The 15574-nt window shown below is 36.2% G+C and overlaps 2 protein-coding genes across 3 annotated transcripts in view; one reads left to right on the plus strand and one right to left on the minus strand.

The window, feature by feature from the left end:
- On the plus strand, window positions 1–15219 carry KRR1 (KRR1 small subunit processome component homolog). Of its 2 annotated transcripts, XM_010362647.2 has the most exons (10): window positions 1–128; window positions 3131–3303; window positions 4656–4790; window positions 4968–5093; window positions 5178–5261; window positions 6324–6380; window positions 7475–7645; window positions 10157–10234; window positions 10339–10432; window positions 12209–15219. In XM_010362647.2, the coding sequence occupies exons 1-10, from the start codon at window positions 44–46 to the stop codon at window positions 12349–12351; spliced, it is 1146 nt and encodes a 381-aa protein (XP_010360949.1). In that variant the 5' UTR covers window positions 1–43; the 3' UTR covers window positions 12352–15219. The 2 variants fall into 2 exon arrangements, with proteins under 2 accessions (XP_010360949.1, XP_010360950.1); XM_010362648.2 differs by lacking the exon at window positions 5178–5261 and having other exon boundaries at window positions 12209–12610.
- The window catches only part of GLIPR1 (GLI pathogenesis related 1), a 22139-nt gene continuing 16866 nt past the window's right edge, over window positions 10302–15574 (minus strand). The window contains exons 5-6 of the mRNA XM_010362646.2: window positions 13445–13471; window positions 10302–13341 (exon numbers count right to left, since the gene is read on the minus strand). Coding sequence (XP_010360948.1) covers window positions 13187–13341; window positions 13445–13471 — 182 coding nt within the window. The 3' untranslated portion in view covers window positions 10302–13186. The remainder of the gene's footprint in view (window positions 13342–13444; window positions 13472–15574) is intronic.

The raw sequence follows: 15574 nt of genomic DNA on the forward strand, positions 1-15574 counted from the left end.
TCAGAACAGGTTCATTTCCGGCGTCACCGGAAGCAGCTTGAAAATGGCGTCTCCCTCGTTAGAGCGGCGAGAAAAGGGGGCTGGAAAAAGTGAATTTCGTAACCAGAAGCCAAAGCCGGAGAACCAAGGTGATGTTATGTGGGAACCGAAGGCTGGGGTTTGTGGACTTTGAGTTGCGATTTTTTTTCTCGTTCCTTGTGGACTTATAAAACCACCTGGAGCCTGTGCTGTGTATTTGAGTACCAGAATAATCGCTGAAAAGATTGTTGGCCGGGCCCACAGGAACGACTGGCCGATATGATGCCACCCACGTGTTCCTAAGTCATTCCTTTTGCTAAAGGGTCCCCAGAGCGAAGCCATTGCGGAATACGTCTTCTGTAAAAGGATGAGTATTAAGAAAATGCCGAGGGCGCCTCGGAACCTTGTAGCCTACAGGGGACTGAAAGTCATTGAGGAATAGGGTGAGGTGGGAGCAGGTAGTTCTGATATACAGGAGTGGACCCTGATAATGGGGTGAGATATGGGGAAAGGAGCTATCTGACATGTCCTTAGCTCTAGTTTGTCAGTAAAGACATTTTGAAAGATTTATCAATTCTTGTTTGTCAGATTGCTAAAATACTAGACGACACAGCCCTTACTCTTTAGGTTGTGCTACCTTTTAATTGTTAACTCCTGCGTTGTAGTCTGGTTTTACCCGTTTTCTTCAGTATGAATGACAGAGAAGTCAGAAATAGCCTGGGGATCTGTTCAACCAGGCTCATAGGAAGTGTTAAAAACACTGAACTCTCAATTTAGATGCATTGGGAAAGTATTCAAGGTTTCTTTGTTGTTGCTCATTAAATGATTATGTAACGTACATAGCAGAGGATACAACTTATATATAGTTTAATAAAACCATGCAAGAAACTAGCATTCAGACTGTTAAGTAAAATAGAGCATTACCATACCCCTCAAACCCTTACGTGCACTTCTCAGATCATATTCTCTTTTCCTGTATCAGAAGTAACCACTCTGAATTGTGTTGCATTCTCTTCCTCTTCTTGTAGTCACGAAGTGGCTTAATTTTGGCTCTTTTTAAATTTTATATACATGAAAGTGGACCGTATACATTTTTCTGTGTCTTAGATTTAGCTTTGTTTTTCAAACAGGGTGGTACTTGTAGGTGTAGTTTTAGTCTTTTCACTGTTATGTGGTGTTTCCTTGTATGAAAATACCCCAATTTTTTTTTTCATTTTACAGTTGGTGGACATTTGGATTGTTCCTATTGCTTGCAATTATAAACAGTACTGCTAAAACATCTTTGTACATGTCTTCTGGTTAACATGTTCAAGGGTTTCTTTAGGATGTGAACATAGAATTGGAGTCACTGAAGTGTAGGGTGTGTGTAAGTAATGCTAACCTTTTTCCAAAGTGCTAGTGTCAGTTTTGTTCCCACTAGCAGTGGACGAAAGTTCTCATTGCCTTACATTCATATGAATACATGGTGTTATCTGAATTTTGAATTTCTGTCATTTTGGTAGGTGTGAAATGGATCTGGTTGCAGTTTTAATTTCCATTTTCTGGTCACCTATGAGGTTGCGTATCTTTTCACATGTTTTGGGGCTTCCTTAATTGTGAAAATCCTGTGTGTTTCTTTTGTCAGTTTTTTTTCTGAGGTTGTAGTGGGGACTTTAAAAAAATTGATCCATAGCCTTTGAAGTGTTTAAATTGGATAGGGACTTGGTCAGGTAAGCATTGTAAGTAACCAGTTGCAGTGACTCATGCCTACAATCCCAGCACTTTGGCAAGCTGAGGAGGGAGGATTGCTTGAGCCCAGGAGACGAGCCTGGGCAACATGGCAAAACCCTTTCCCTACAAAAAAAAAAAAAAAAAATACAAAAATTAATCAGCCTCACAAGTAGTACCAGCTACTTGTGAGGCTGAGGCAAGAGAATAGATCGCTTGAGTCCAGGAGGTCCAGGCTGCAGTGAGCTGGGATGGAGCCACTGCACTCCAGCCTGGGTGACAGAGCAAGGCCCTGTCTTAAAAAAAAAATGTATATAATATATAAGTAATCACTTTTGTGGAATTTGTGTTCTTTAAAGAACATTGGAGAGTCCTTTATATGAAGACTAGCCAATTGTCTGTGATTTGAACCAGAAATAGAAATAGAAAAGTGGATGTGAGTATAAGCAGAAAGTTTACCTGTCTGAGGTTGATAACATAGGGTAATGCCCTGCTTTTCAAATTTTACTGTGCTTAAGAGTCTCCTGTTGAGCATGGTAAAACACAGACTTCTGTCCCTCATCGAAGAGATTCTGATTCAGTAGGTCTGGAGTGGGGCCCAATAATTGCATTTCTGACAGACTTAACAGTTTATGCTGATACTGCAAGTCTATGGAGCATACCTTTTAGTGTAACTGAATTAGAGTATAGCTGTTGAATTTAAGGAGTTCTTAAAATTCAGTACCAAGTTTTTAAAATACATGATTCAGAAGATAATTTATGGCCCTTAGGCATTTTCTTGTAGTGAAAGGAGTCCCAGGCAGAGTCAGCTTTGTGTTCCCTTAGGCAAGTCTCTTAGCCTTTTTAGACCATCTTCTGTAAAATGAGAATAATAATACACATTCTACCTTTTATAGTTATGAAAGGCGTGTGGAAATAAGGCACTCAAAATGCTTAGGAAAATCTATAATTACCAGAGATTATTAACTGAAAGATAAACTAGAATCCTCTTTCAGAAGTTGTATACAAACACACACACCCAGGTTCCATACACTCCAGGAAAGTCAGAAAGGTTAATTGTATTTAAAATACTAAACAAAATGGCATTGAGATCTTCAGTTTTATGATAGTGTAATGCAGTACACGTTTCTGGAGTGCCCACTGTCTGGCATATGCCAACTGGCATGAAGAGGGATTCTGCTCTTAAGGAACTTTGTCTTATGAGGCAACTGAAGTGTGTACAGATAATTTTAATACAGTGAATTGAAAATGACAGAGGAATGTTCTTCGACTCTTGAATCATATAAAAAGCGGGGAAAAGGAAATGCAAGGAGTACTGGAAAGCTTGTGAATATGTGCATAGGATGTTCATAAAGTGTCCAAAAGACAGTTAAAATGTGATGTATAAATTTTTTCCTTTCTGTAGATGAATCAGAGCTCCTTACTGTTCCCGATGGTTGGAAGGAACCAGCTTTTTCCAAAGAGGACAATCCCAGAGGACTTTTGGAGGAGAGCAGTTTCGCAACTTTGTTCCCAAAGTACAGAGAAGCTTACCTGAAAGAGTGTTGGCCATTGGTGCAGAAAGCCTTGAATGAACATGTATGTGTATCTTATAATAATACATTTATTTGAGACTTTGCTCTTGCTTATGCCTTTAAGTGTATGTATGCTGATTTTTTTAATGGTGCTAACACAGCTGGTTCCTTTGGTTCCTTTGGTATTTTAAACTATTTAGGTACATTTTCTTCTTACCTAATGTTCATTTGTTTTTAATTTTATGAGTAATAAATTACTTTGAAAAATTTGCATACCTTTAATATTTTAGGAGCTTCACAACTGTCTGAAATTCACCTGTGAAGTCCCAATTTCAGAATGCCTGCTCCAGGCCATGATAGTTGTCATGTTATCTGTCCCAGTCTGAGCTGAGTCGTGTTTCTAATTGGATTACTTTTCATCTTAAACGGAAGATGTGGATGTGTCCAACTTTTCCATGTTTATTGCTGATGCTATGCCCCTAGATAACTGCATTTTTTTTTCCAAACTGGGTATTGAAACCCATTAGTGTATTGAGAAGTCAATTTAATGGCTATAAGGAGCCTTTAGAAAATGACATATCACATGGTAAAAGTATGTTTTTTTCATATTGGCTTAGTAGTGTGTGTGTGTGTACATTTATTAGGTTGTGATATAAAATGTGTTTCTCACTGTGGAACTGCTCTGGAGTTGGTTGTGCCATTGTGGGTGAAGGTGGCTCAGCAAGCTGCAGGTTGTGTTTTATAGCTGCGTCTGGGATTGAGCTCTTTTTTTTTTGTAAACTCATAGAGACCCAACCATATATTGAATTGTTCATCACTTAACTATGTTGAAATATTCTTGAGATTATGCTCACAAGTGAGAAAATAGCATTTTAATTTGCTTTGTTGAAATCTGTTTTTTCCTGTTGAAAGTTAATGCTTAAGTTTTCTAATCATTGCTTTTTTCTGAAACTGTGTTAATTTGCTTTTACTTAGTGTTTAGTCCCCTAATTAGCTATAAAAAAAGTTTGAAAGGGAAAGTCAATTATTACCCAATGGAGCAGATGGTAGACTGGAGCTGGGTCCAGAATAGGGAAGCTGTACAGCTTTACATTTTTATCTTAGTGAGATTTTAAGTATGACCCCGTTTGTTTGATTTAGAATTTTAAAATTAGAGGCAATCTATATTCCAGTGGGTACAAAGTATTCTAAAACCAAGTGTAAATGGTTTCAATTGCTCCAGTTTCTTATAGTCTGTAAAATGTGAAAGTAATTGAGTATTCATTATTTATACTTAACTACCTAGCTTCTTCAGGGAAGTAATTGATAGGAATTGAGAGGTGACAGAAATTAATAGGTTGGTTAGGATAGGCTTTATATTTATCTAAAAATAAACTCATTTTTAGACAACTGCTTATTTGCTCTTTCCTTTTGTAGCATGTTAATGCAACCCTGGACCTGATCGAAGGCAGCATGACTGTTTGTACTACAAAGAAGACTTTTGATCCATATATCATCATTAGGGCAAGAGATCTGATAAAACTGTTAGCAAGGAGTGTTTCATTTGAACAGGTAAATCTAAAATTACAGAGACTTTGTTTGCATCAGTGTTAACCTGTAATAGCCCATCTTTTCCTCCTTCCACCATCAAGTTTTCGTATTTGTGCTTAGATAACAATAGCATGGGCTTGGGAAATAAATGTAATTGTAAAAAATGTTGATAATGTCTTTTTTTTTTTTTTGCAAAAGGCAGTACGAATTCTTCAGGATGATGTTGCATGTGACATCATTAAAATAGGTTCTTTAGTAAGGAATAAAGAGAGATTTGTAAAACGAAGACAACGGCTTATTGGTCCCAAAGGATCTACATTGAAGGTATTTTTTTATTAGTGGAAAACTTGAGTCTCTCCCTTAATAATTTTGCAGAGTAATGAATTTTAACCTGATCTCTTGATACAGGCATTGGAACTCTTAACTAATTGTTACATTATGGTTCAGGGAAACACAGTTTCAGCCATTGGACCTTTTAGTGGCTTAAAAGAGGTGAGAACTATGTATTATGTTCAATTCATTTTTAGCAGAGAACAAATAATTTGGTTATAATATAGTTTATTGGATAATGCTTTATAATTTTATTTTTTTAGAATGTGCTTTGATTTCCCATTAGTAAATACTTTTTATGTCATATAATTCAAGGGAATCATCATTTCTGGACCCTAACATGTTTTGGCCAACTTTGGCAACTATGGAGACATCCATTTCTGAATTAGAAGGTCCACACACTATTACTCCTCCCACTATAACATTTAAATGAGCATTTAAGATCTTCAGTCTGTAGCACATATGAAAAACATGGAATAGTCACATATGCCCAAATGACGGGAAAATTGAGCAAAAATCCAGTTATTTGCAGTAGTGTATACAGCCAGTAGAGGTCACACTCTGAAAACTTTTCTTCAAGATATATTTTCTTTTGTTTGAATTTTAGTATAATGTTTAATAACTTTTCATGAACATTTTAACTTTTTAAATGTGAGAAAATCTGTGGAGCAAATGCTATTTCTGTTAACTCCTTTTGGTACTATTACTGTCTGGATCTGGCTTGTGAGGTTGTGCTTCCTTTCCAGGGCCTTTAATAGTAATCCTATTGGCCCTTTTTGTCATAAATTGTCTGCTCTTTTCTCATGGAGCAATAATTAAGTATATTGAATACTTTAGTTTTATAAAGTCTTTAAAATATTTAATTCTTACAATAGAGTCTTGAGGTATATGATTTTATCTTTATATTACAAATGAGAAAGCTGGAACAGGAAAGTGACCTTCCTGTATGCGGTGTCGGTCCTTGTATTCCAGCCCTCTTCTTCCTAAATCACTTTGCTATACAGTGTTGTATTAGTTCTCTGTGCTACATTTTAGCAGTAATCGAGAAACTGTATTGTATTCAAGGGAGGTTTGACTGCCTCCATGAAAGGTCTAGATTAATTATTTAATTAAATTATTTAATTTGATACCCATTGCTTGATTAGATATTTTGCAGTATTTATCCTCTTCTCCATAGCTCATTAAAATCCTTGTGACTAATTCATTTTTCTTTGCAAATTTCAGGTTAGAAAAGTAGTCCTAGATACTATGAAGAATATTCATCCAATTTATAACATTAAAGTGAGTGGTAATTATATGTAACTGTACCAGTGATTATCATACTTCTTTTAGCTACAGAATCCTTTCTTGAAATTAAATGTTTTATGAAATTCTAATGCACAAACAGATAAAGCAGAGCTATTTTGGGTAAATTAGGGGTAGAATTCAGCCTACTTAACTCTACCCCAGTTTTGTAGGTACTTCTTGGAAGCTCTCTATGGAGCACAGTGCAAATACTACTGAAGGGGATAGTGTGTAATGTGTTATATAGTTCTAATCAATGAAAATAAGCTTCACAGAATTCAGTTTTCTTAGATTATACACCCATATATTTAAAGATAAGATCTTTCAGAATTCTGCCTTTTTCTATTAAAATCTGGAATATCTCATGTTGCATTAAAACCTTTTTTTGAATTTAACACTCAAATTGTAGCCCCTTTGAGAGAGATCCATTACATCCCAGTGTGCACAAAGTTTGATTATTCTTGGAAATGTAACCATGGTATATAGAACTATAGAACTATTTTATGATGGGTTTGTTGAGCAATCTACTTAAATTTGATAAACTTAAGTTATGAAGTCACTGTTAGATTAGGGGGAAAGTGATTCTGAGTTACACTGGGATATTGCGGATAAAAACAAAGCTATATGTCTGATCCCTGGTTTGTATCCTCTGATGTTCCAAGGTCTAAAATTTAAATGGAATAGGGAAATGTGAAAGTATTGGTTTTCTGTAATCACGAGAACGTTTACTTTTGTCTTTTTCTATGATGTTTCAGTTGCTACTGAAAACTTCCTGCTTGCAGGGAATATCAGCTAATTAAGAACCCTCCCTGCTTTTATAAGTTGAATTATAAATGTTTTAATGAAATAATAGTTGAAAAGTCAGTTTTATTTTCATCTCATTTTAAGAATTCTGCATTTTGTAATTTCTAATGGTTTTCTAATAATTATACATGTTTGTGATAACTTATCTTTTTCCTTATGTGATTGGTTTAATTTCACCAAAGAAACTAGGAACTGTTTTATTATTTATAGAAGCAATATTTATGTCTGAGTTTGATAAATGTGTGACTTTGGAAAGTAAAAATTTTTACTTTGTTGCATGACTAAAGAGCTTAATGATTAAGAGAGAGCTGGCAAAAGATTCTGAATTACGATCACAAAGTTGGGAGAGATTTTTGCCGCAGTTCAAACATAAAAATGTGAATAAACGCAAGGAACCAAAGAAAAAAACTGTTAAGAAAGAATATACGCCATTCCCACCACCACAGCCAGAAAGTCAGGTTAGTACTAGATGTTGAACTTTATATGAAGGGAAATCGATTTTAGTGTATTTGGTCGGAAACTTTATTGAAGGTTATTTCAGGTGGGATATGTATATATATATATATTGCGTGTGTGTGTGCAGAGCTATAAGAAACTGAGGGTAAATATAAATAGGTATATTGTGAGTTGTGTGCATGGGGGTGTGCAGTGGGGCCTTCACATTGATTATAAACTGCATTCAGGCGGTTTGTGTCCCTGTAGCCACTGTAAATGTTCCATGGATAAAAGTTCAACAATTTAGTCTGCAGTACTCTTTTCTCTGCTTTGGCAACATTCTTGTGACTGTATGCTCTATGATTGTTCTAGTTCTGCAATCTTAAATTTTAACACCCACCAGTTTTCTAAGTTATGATTCCTTTCCATTTTGTCAGCTGTCTTCTGCTTCATTTCCTTTCCCACCATGACCAGTTGCCATTTTGTTCTTGCACATCATTGTTTTGATTCATGCCCCATTTTACTTCTGTCACACCTTCTCAGCAAAACTCTAAAACTTGGATAAGTCTAAAAACTTGACTTCTTCTCTATAACGTGGCTACCAACTTAGGTTAGAGAAAGTTTTATCTTAGGCTGGGCGTGGTGGCTCAAGCCTGTAATCCCAGCACTTTGGGAGGCCGAGACGGGCAGATCACGAGGTCAGGAGATCGAGACCATCCTGGCTAACATGGTGAAACCCCGTCTCTATTAAAAATACAAAAAAAACTAGCCGGGCGAGGTGGCGGACGCCTGTAGTCCCAGCTACTCGGGAGGCTGAGGCAGGAGAATGGCATAAACCCGGGAGGCAGAGCTTGCAGTGAGCTGAGATCCAGCCACTGCACTCCAGCCTGGGCGACAGAGCAAGACTTTGTCTCAAAAAAAAAAAAAAAAAGTTTTATCTTTGGATTAAATTCATTCAAAATTCATGTTTCCTCTTAATTCTCTCAGTGCCCTTCCACGTTTAGCATATGACTTTGCATTTTATTGAAATACTTGAGACCACCAGATAAGAACCCCTTTCTGTTTCCTCTTCTCTCACGTCTGTTTTCTTCTGCCTGCATCAGCCTTTTCTATGTGTCCTTTGAATTCCATCTTCACCTATCTCCTGGGGGTTCTTGCTTCATTATTCCCTTCCTTGGCTATATCCTAAAGCCTTCCTTTTCTACTTCTGCTCAGCATGTGAACTCACTGATTTCTATGTGTCTCTTTTCCACAACCATGTTTGGAGTCTTTCAGGGAAGATTTGATGATTGATGGGAAAAATGATCATAGTGAAAAAACAATGGAAGTCACGGATCATGGAGGAAGTTGATAGTAGTTGCAGGGAAAGGGGAGTGATGCAGTCATTAAACCATGCTTCCGTAACAGCTGCCTTACTTCTTATGACCCTTTCTTGGAGTTAATTGACTTATCTTTCTTCCTTAGCTGTGTAAGCTTCTTGAAACAGTGATGTCTCGATTGACTTGTTCTTACTTATTCATTATGTGACTGGGCAAGTTATTTATCCCATCTGTACTTGTTTCCCTATACCTAAAATGGGAGTAATGATAATACCTGTCTTAAAGAATCGTTAAGGCCGGGCCTGGTGGCTCAAGCCTGTAATCCCAGCACTTTGGGAGGCCGAGGCAGGCGGATCACAAGGTCAGGAGATCGAGACCATCCTGGCTAACATGGTGAAACCCCGTCTCTACTAAAAAAATACAAAAAACTAGCCGGGCGAGGTGGCGGGCACCTGTAGTCCCAGCTACTCGGGAGGCTGAGGCAGGAGAATGGCGTAAACCCGGGAGGCGGAGCTTGCAGTGAGCTGAGATCCGGCCACTGCACTCCAGCCTGGGCGACAGAGCGAGACTCCGTCTCAAAAAAAAAAAAAAAAGAATCGTTAATGAGGATTAAATGAATAATTGTAAAGAGCTTAGAACAGTGCCTTAGATATAATAATGCTGTATAAGTGGGAAACAGGTCGGTTATACACATTTTACATGTTGGCTGTATTGAATGAATAAGCTATTGCTTTTGCTAATTAGTCACCAATTCCTGATCGTTCTGGCTTTTATTCTGCATGCCACTACGTTTATTCCAGGCTCTCATCTATTCCTCATTCCTCTCCATTAAAATTGTGCTTTGGTCTTTTCAGTCTTCTCGGAAACCCACAGTCATTTCTAAATCTTATCCCTCCTACTTTGTCTGCCATTGAAGCTTCTTCAAATTTTCCCAAAACTCTCCAGTTTCTTCTCACACTTTTCTGAATCAATGACCTTCCATACTGTATCCCTGAACTCCTCTGGGTTATATTCCATGGAGGTGCTTTCCTACCTCCACACTTTTGTGTATGTATTCCCCTGAGCTTAGACTCTGCTTCCTTTATGTCACTACCATTTTTATTAATAAATCAGTTTGACCCCATTGTGTTTACCCTAAGGATATTGTGACTTGCTTAGGACATGACTTCTCCTCTACATTATTTCTGATGTAATTGTAAATACTGTTTTCAACAGATTGATAAAGAATTGGCTAGTGGTGAATACTTCTTGAAGGCGAATCAGAAGAAGCGGCAGAAAATGGAAGCAATAAAGGTACTTTATGTCTAGCTCACAATATTAATAGCAAAGTTCATAGATACTTGAATTATTTAACTATAAATACATTTAACTAACGTATTTTTTATTTACTAATGTAGGCTAAACAAGCAGAAGCCATCAGTAAGAAACAAGAGGAAAGAAACAAAGCATTTATTCCACCTAAAGAAAAACCAATTGTGAAACCTAAGGAAGGTAATGCTTTCTGTGATGTAAAAGTCTTTATTAATTATGAAAAGTAAACCCATAGTGAATTTGTCGGAATCTCTTCAAGAAATTATCGTATGTTTTCATCAGTTCTCTTAGCATTTCATTAATTACTGATCCTAAGGACTTTAGAGGCAGCTAATGCCTATTTCAGTGTGAACTGGATTGACAGTCCTCTCCTGACCTCTGGTCTGTGCTTAGGAAAGACTCTTTGTTGTGAAAGATACAAACCCAGGGCAGCCAGTACATCTTCTGTGGAAATGCAAGAAGATGATCTCTGAGCTCTGCTCTCATGCCTCTCAAAGAGGAATTATCAGAAGTTGTACTTTTTCTTCTCTTTCTGTGATTTTGGCTTAGAGTTTGGCTTCTATATTGGTAACATGGATTTCTCATCACTTTGGACTAAAGGACACTGACAGGTCTTATTCAGGAGCTATTAGTGTGAAAGTGATTGTGGTTTTTAAATGGCAGAAACTGCAATCACTTTCCCACTAACCTAGTATTTAAAAGACGCTAAGAGAAAACATTCTCATAACATTTCTAGTCTCATTCTGATGCATCCTCTCTTCTGCATTTTTCCCCCCTGTGGTAACACTTGTCCTCTTCCTAAAGTAACCCTCCAAAGTGAACAGTGACACTGAGGGGAGAGGGCACCCCAGCAATATTGTTGTCCTCTTCCTAAAGTAACCCTCCAAAGTGAATAGTGACACTGAGGGGAGAGGGCACCCCAGCAATATTGTTGTCCTCTTCCTAAAGTAACCCTCCAAAGTGAACAGTGACACTGAGGGGAGAGGGCACCCCAGCAATATTGTACAGACTTGGTCAGAAACAAACAGATATAATACATTATTTAACATATTGCTTGTTAATAGTTTTAAAAATACTGTATTCTGTGGTAGATTATTGGTTATATGAAAGGTAAAAATGTCATAAGTATTATAATTTCCAGTTTGTACAACCTGTCAGTTGAGTGCTTTGAAGGTACTCAATAGCTAGTTAACCTAATGTAGTTTCTTCACACGGTGGAGGCTTTAACGCTCTGTGCTTCTCAGGTTGCTGGATAGTTTGTACATTATGATGTTTTATCTTATGATTCTTTTATGCTGTGATACTGTACTTTGAATAGTAAGAAAAAGTTGCATTCTTTTTCACTGCTTCCTTTCTCTGTTTTGCTCTTACTTTTGTCATTGATTAGATAGTTGGGTCCTGTTAGGGGAACTTCCAAATACGCCCAAATTGTCTTTATTACCAAAATGTTGTTAAATACAGCAAACTCTTGTTAAATAGAATACTATTAGTCATTCATTGAATTAATATTTGGAAAACTTTAAGTTTTTGTTTTGGTATTAGAGGAAGTAGATTTTGACCTGTAGCTTATGGTTAGCTGATTAAACTTACTGAGAAGGGATACATGTAAATTATTTTAATGTGCAAGATGGAAAATAATGAGAACTCAGAAGTTCCAAAATATGGAAAAGAATGTAGGTAAAATAATTTAGTCTGAAGTAGGATTTAAGGAAATAGTCTTAATATAGTTGAATCCAGTAATTGGTTCAATCAATCATGCCATTTTTATGTATTAAAGTATTTTATGGTTTTATTAGTCTGAATAAATTTCTGACTCCTTTAGGCAGGTGTTTTTATATTTTATACTGTGATTTTTCAATTATAAGAGGACTCTGAAGTTACTGCTTTAAAATATATTCTTTGTTTTACTTGGTAACATCTAAAGTGTTACATGTATTGTGCTTTTAATTTGTCTAGCTTCTACTGAAACTAAAATTGATGTGGCCAGCATCAAGGAAAAGGTTAAGAAAGCAAAGAATAAGAAACTGGGAGCCCTTACAGCTGAAGAAATTGCACTGAAGATGGAGGCAGATGAAAAGAAAAAGAAGAAAAAAAAGTAACATACCCCAAACTCCTTGACTAGAACTATCTCCTTTTGTAAAGGATTTTGAGATACCAGGCATTAGTTGCCTTATTTGTGAGAAATTTTCTGAGGGTTTTGTTTTGGTAGTGGTTGTTCATAGAAGAGTGTTCTTTATAAATTATTATATTATTGTGTTTTTTGAAAATTTTGTACTAGAAAGTGGTATATTTGTCTTTGTATACATTACGACCATTGTGATTATCCATTAAATCCAGTGTCTGATGCCATTGGTTAGTCTTCAGATATAATGATGTCCTAGCATTTGATGCTCCCTTTAATGATAACAAACAAATATTTAGGTTTATCCCTTTTGAAAATTTGGTTTTACTTTTAACAGTCCATGAACAGAAAATTAAGGCCTCTAAAATCAGATCCCCTAGTTACTCCTCTGTTCTGAATCTGGGGAAGTGGTAAACCAGAAAGACATCAGGTTGCAAGAGAACAGGGAAAACCAGATATTTAAAAAGTAATAATGGCTACTGGAGTTACTAAGAATCACCTTAAAAAGTGCTACTGTACCTTGCTCATTTTGCAGATTTAGAAGCTGAAACATGGGTTAAGTTACTTACTGAAAGTCCACCTGTGGCAACCTGTAAACAATGCTTATTTATAGAAAAGTGGGAAGTAAAGATGAGTTTATCTGATAGTTAGGAAGTTTCTTCTTTTGAGTAAGAGTATGGCTGCAACATACACTTTTTTCTGAAATGTTTTAAAATAGAATTACACCTAATTGTTATTCACTGTTATTGGTTTAAAAAAAAAGCCGTATTTGAATAAGGTTGATATTTGGGTTTTTTCTTTCCTGGATTGTATTAGTCCAAAAGAACTAAATTAGGGTACTTGTGCTGTACCAAAATGGTAATTATGACAGACAGTATCAGAATTACTGAATTAACAATGAGAAAGAGAGAAGTATATCTGTTACGTGGATATATGGGCCAGCCTGGATGCACAACAGAGTAGTAACCTGTGAAACAAACATAGAATATCCTCTTAGACATTGTTCTTCATACTGCACTGACAGAATTCACGTAGCTCTTAATGAAACAATTTAAGATTGATGTACATACGTTTGACTTGATCTCGCTGTTGGTTAACTGTAAAATTAGGGAGAAGAAAGAAAAAAAATTAAAAGGGTTCATACAGGTGAGGGTTTTATTTTAAAAAGCTAAATCTTTAATTGTAACCATTAACTGGCTTTGGTTTTGGCTTTATTGCAGTGACTTTCCAAGTTTATTCAAAATTTTTTGAACTGACTGAATTAACTTGGTATTTTTAAGTTGACTTTTTATATAAACCTTTTATAGAAAGGAAACTATACCATTGCTATAAATGGAAAATCACTTTACATGTAACTAGCAGGTAATAAAATTTAAAAAATAAAAAATATTAGAAATTATTTCTAAAAATAAGTTTCTTCCTGAGAAGAGTGATACTGTTTATGATGAGTCCATAATAAAAAGACAGTGACCTCTCTTTCATCCAATCTAGTATGTCACTAACTCATCATTACGATGTTTGGCTATCAAGTCATTAATTACACCGCTCCTTTCCCTGAGCTTTATTCAAATTTTGACATTCAGAGCACTGGGAAGAAATAAATTCCACAACTGCCTTTAGCCTTCTGGATACTTTCTTTTATGAAATAGAAACCGTTTCCACAGCAGTTCTGCAGCAGTCGCTAATAGATGCTCATGGTAGAACCCATCAATCATCTGGTCCTCTGGGCACTTGTGAGCATCCCTGGTCTTCATACCTGTGAGTAGGCTTTGTCTGTGGTGAATTACTGTAAAGATGCTACCCTCACTTTTCTTGGCAGTTAGTCCATGAAATCAAGAGTGTGATGTTGTAGTTATTTTTTCTTATATATATATATATTTTAAATGTTCAATATTCAACTATTGAAACAAATGTACATCTGTGAACTAGCTAAAATCATCTTATGTACCACTACTATGCCCAGCACATTTTTAAAACAGTCCTGATTTGGCGTCCAAGGGTATTTGTTGAACTACCAGCATATCTAGGAGACCATGAAGGAATTTATGCTCCAGTGCTAGCTATAATTTGTCTGAGATGGAATCTGTTAAATAAAAGCTTTTATCCTCTAACCTTTACCTTCATCAGAGCTTATAAAAGGTCAAATGGTGATCCTTAAGTTTTTTAGTCACATCTTACTTATTCAGTATTAGTGCGAAGAGTAGAATACTTTCAAGTAAGCCTAAAGTTACATGAAAACAAATTACATAAATCTAACTTTGAGAATAGGAAATTAGTGACAAGATCAATCTGTAAGAGCACTTATCTGAAATAAATGAGTAACGAGTTTCACATCTTATAAACACAAGTTAGCATGTGTTTTCTCAAGAGTCCAAGGGTTTTCATTATTGGACTAAAGCTTTAATCTTCTAAATGTTATTCCCCAAGATTAAAGATCATCTCAAGTTAGATCACCAAAGATCAAAAGCTAAAACCAGAAGTATTTTTGTCATTGTGGTGGTGGTAGTGTTACTAATTGCCTAAATTTTTAAAGGGAAACTTATTTTTTTCATTGGACTGTTTCATTGAAAAAATAGAAGCAGAAACTTGCCCAGAGTCACAGTGGTCGAACTGGAAATTGCACCGAAACTTGGCATACTGGTTCTAAAATCCAAAGTTTTAGCCCTTATGTATACTGGTTAACTTGGAAGGAAGAAATATATATATGTTTTGAAGGGCGTAATACAGCAATGTGAAAAGAATTCAGTGAATATATGTTGATACCTTGATATTAGCTGCATTGTGGCTACATGTTAACTGAGTTTTCTTCACAAGAGTGATATGAGTGAAATAAAGAATGGACTGGAAGAAAAATGGCTCAGAAAACTTTGCAAAAGTACTGTTGTGTGTAAAGATTAGTATTCAACATTAAATGGGAAGGAGGAGAACAAGCAGTTTAATAGGTAAAATTTTATAATTTTAGGCCTGGAAGGGACCTTAGAAAACATGTGAGCAATGGAACACTTTTTTCTAAACTAAATTTCATGCAGTGAAACTTGGCCCACTCTGTCCTTCTGCTATTCTAAGCACCCTACTCTAGCCCGGCTGCTCTGAGTTCAAGTTTGTTACAAATATGGACACAAAAGTACCACAGGATTTGCACAGCTTAATAGAAGTTTCCCCTTCACACCATGGTAAAAATAAAAACATACTGGGATGGA

Source organism: Rhinopithecus roxellana, chromosome 10 (assembly GCF_007565055.1).
Source record: "Rhinopithecus roxellana isolate Shanxi Qingling chromosome 10, ASM756505v1, whole genome shotgun sequence".
Classification (NCBI taxonomy): Eukaryota; Metazoa; Chordata; class Mammalia; order Primates; family Cercopithecidae; genus Rhinopithecus; species Rhinopithecus roxellana.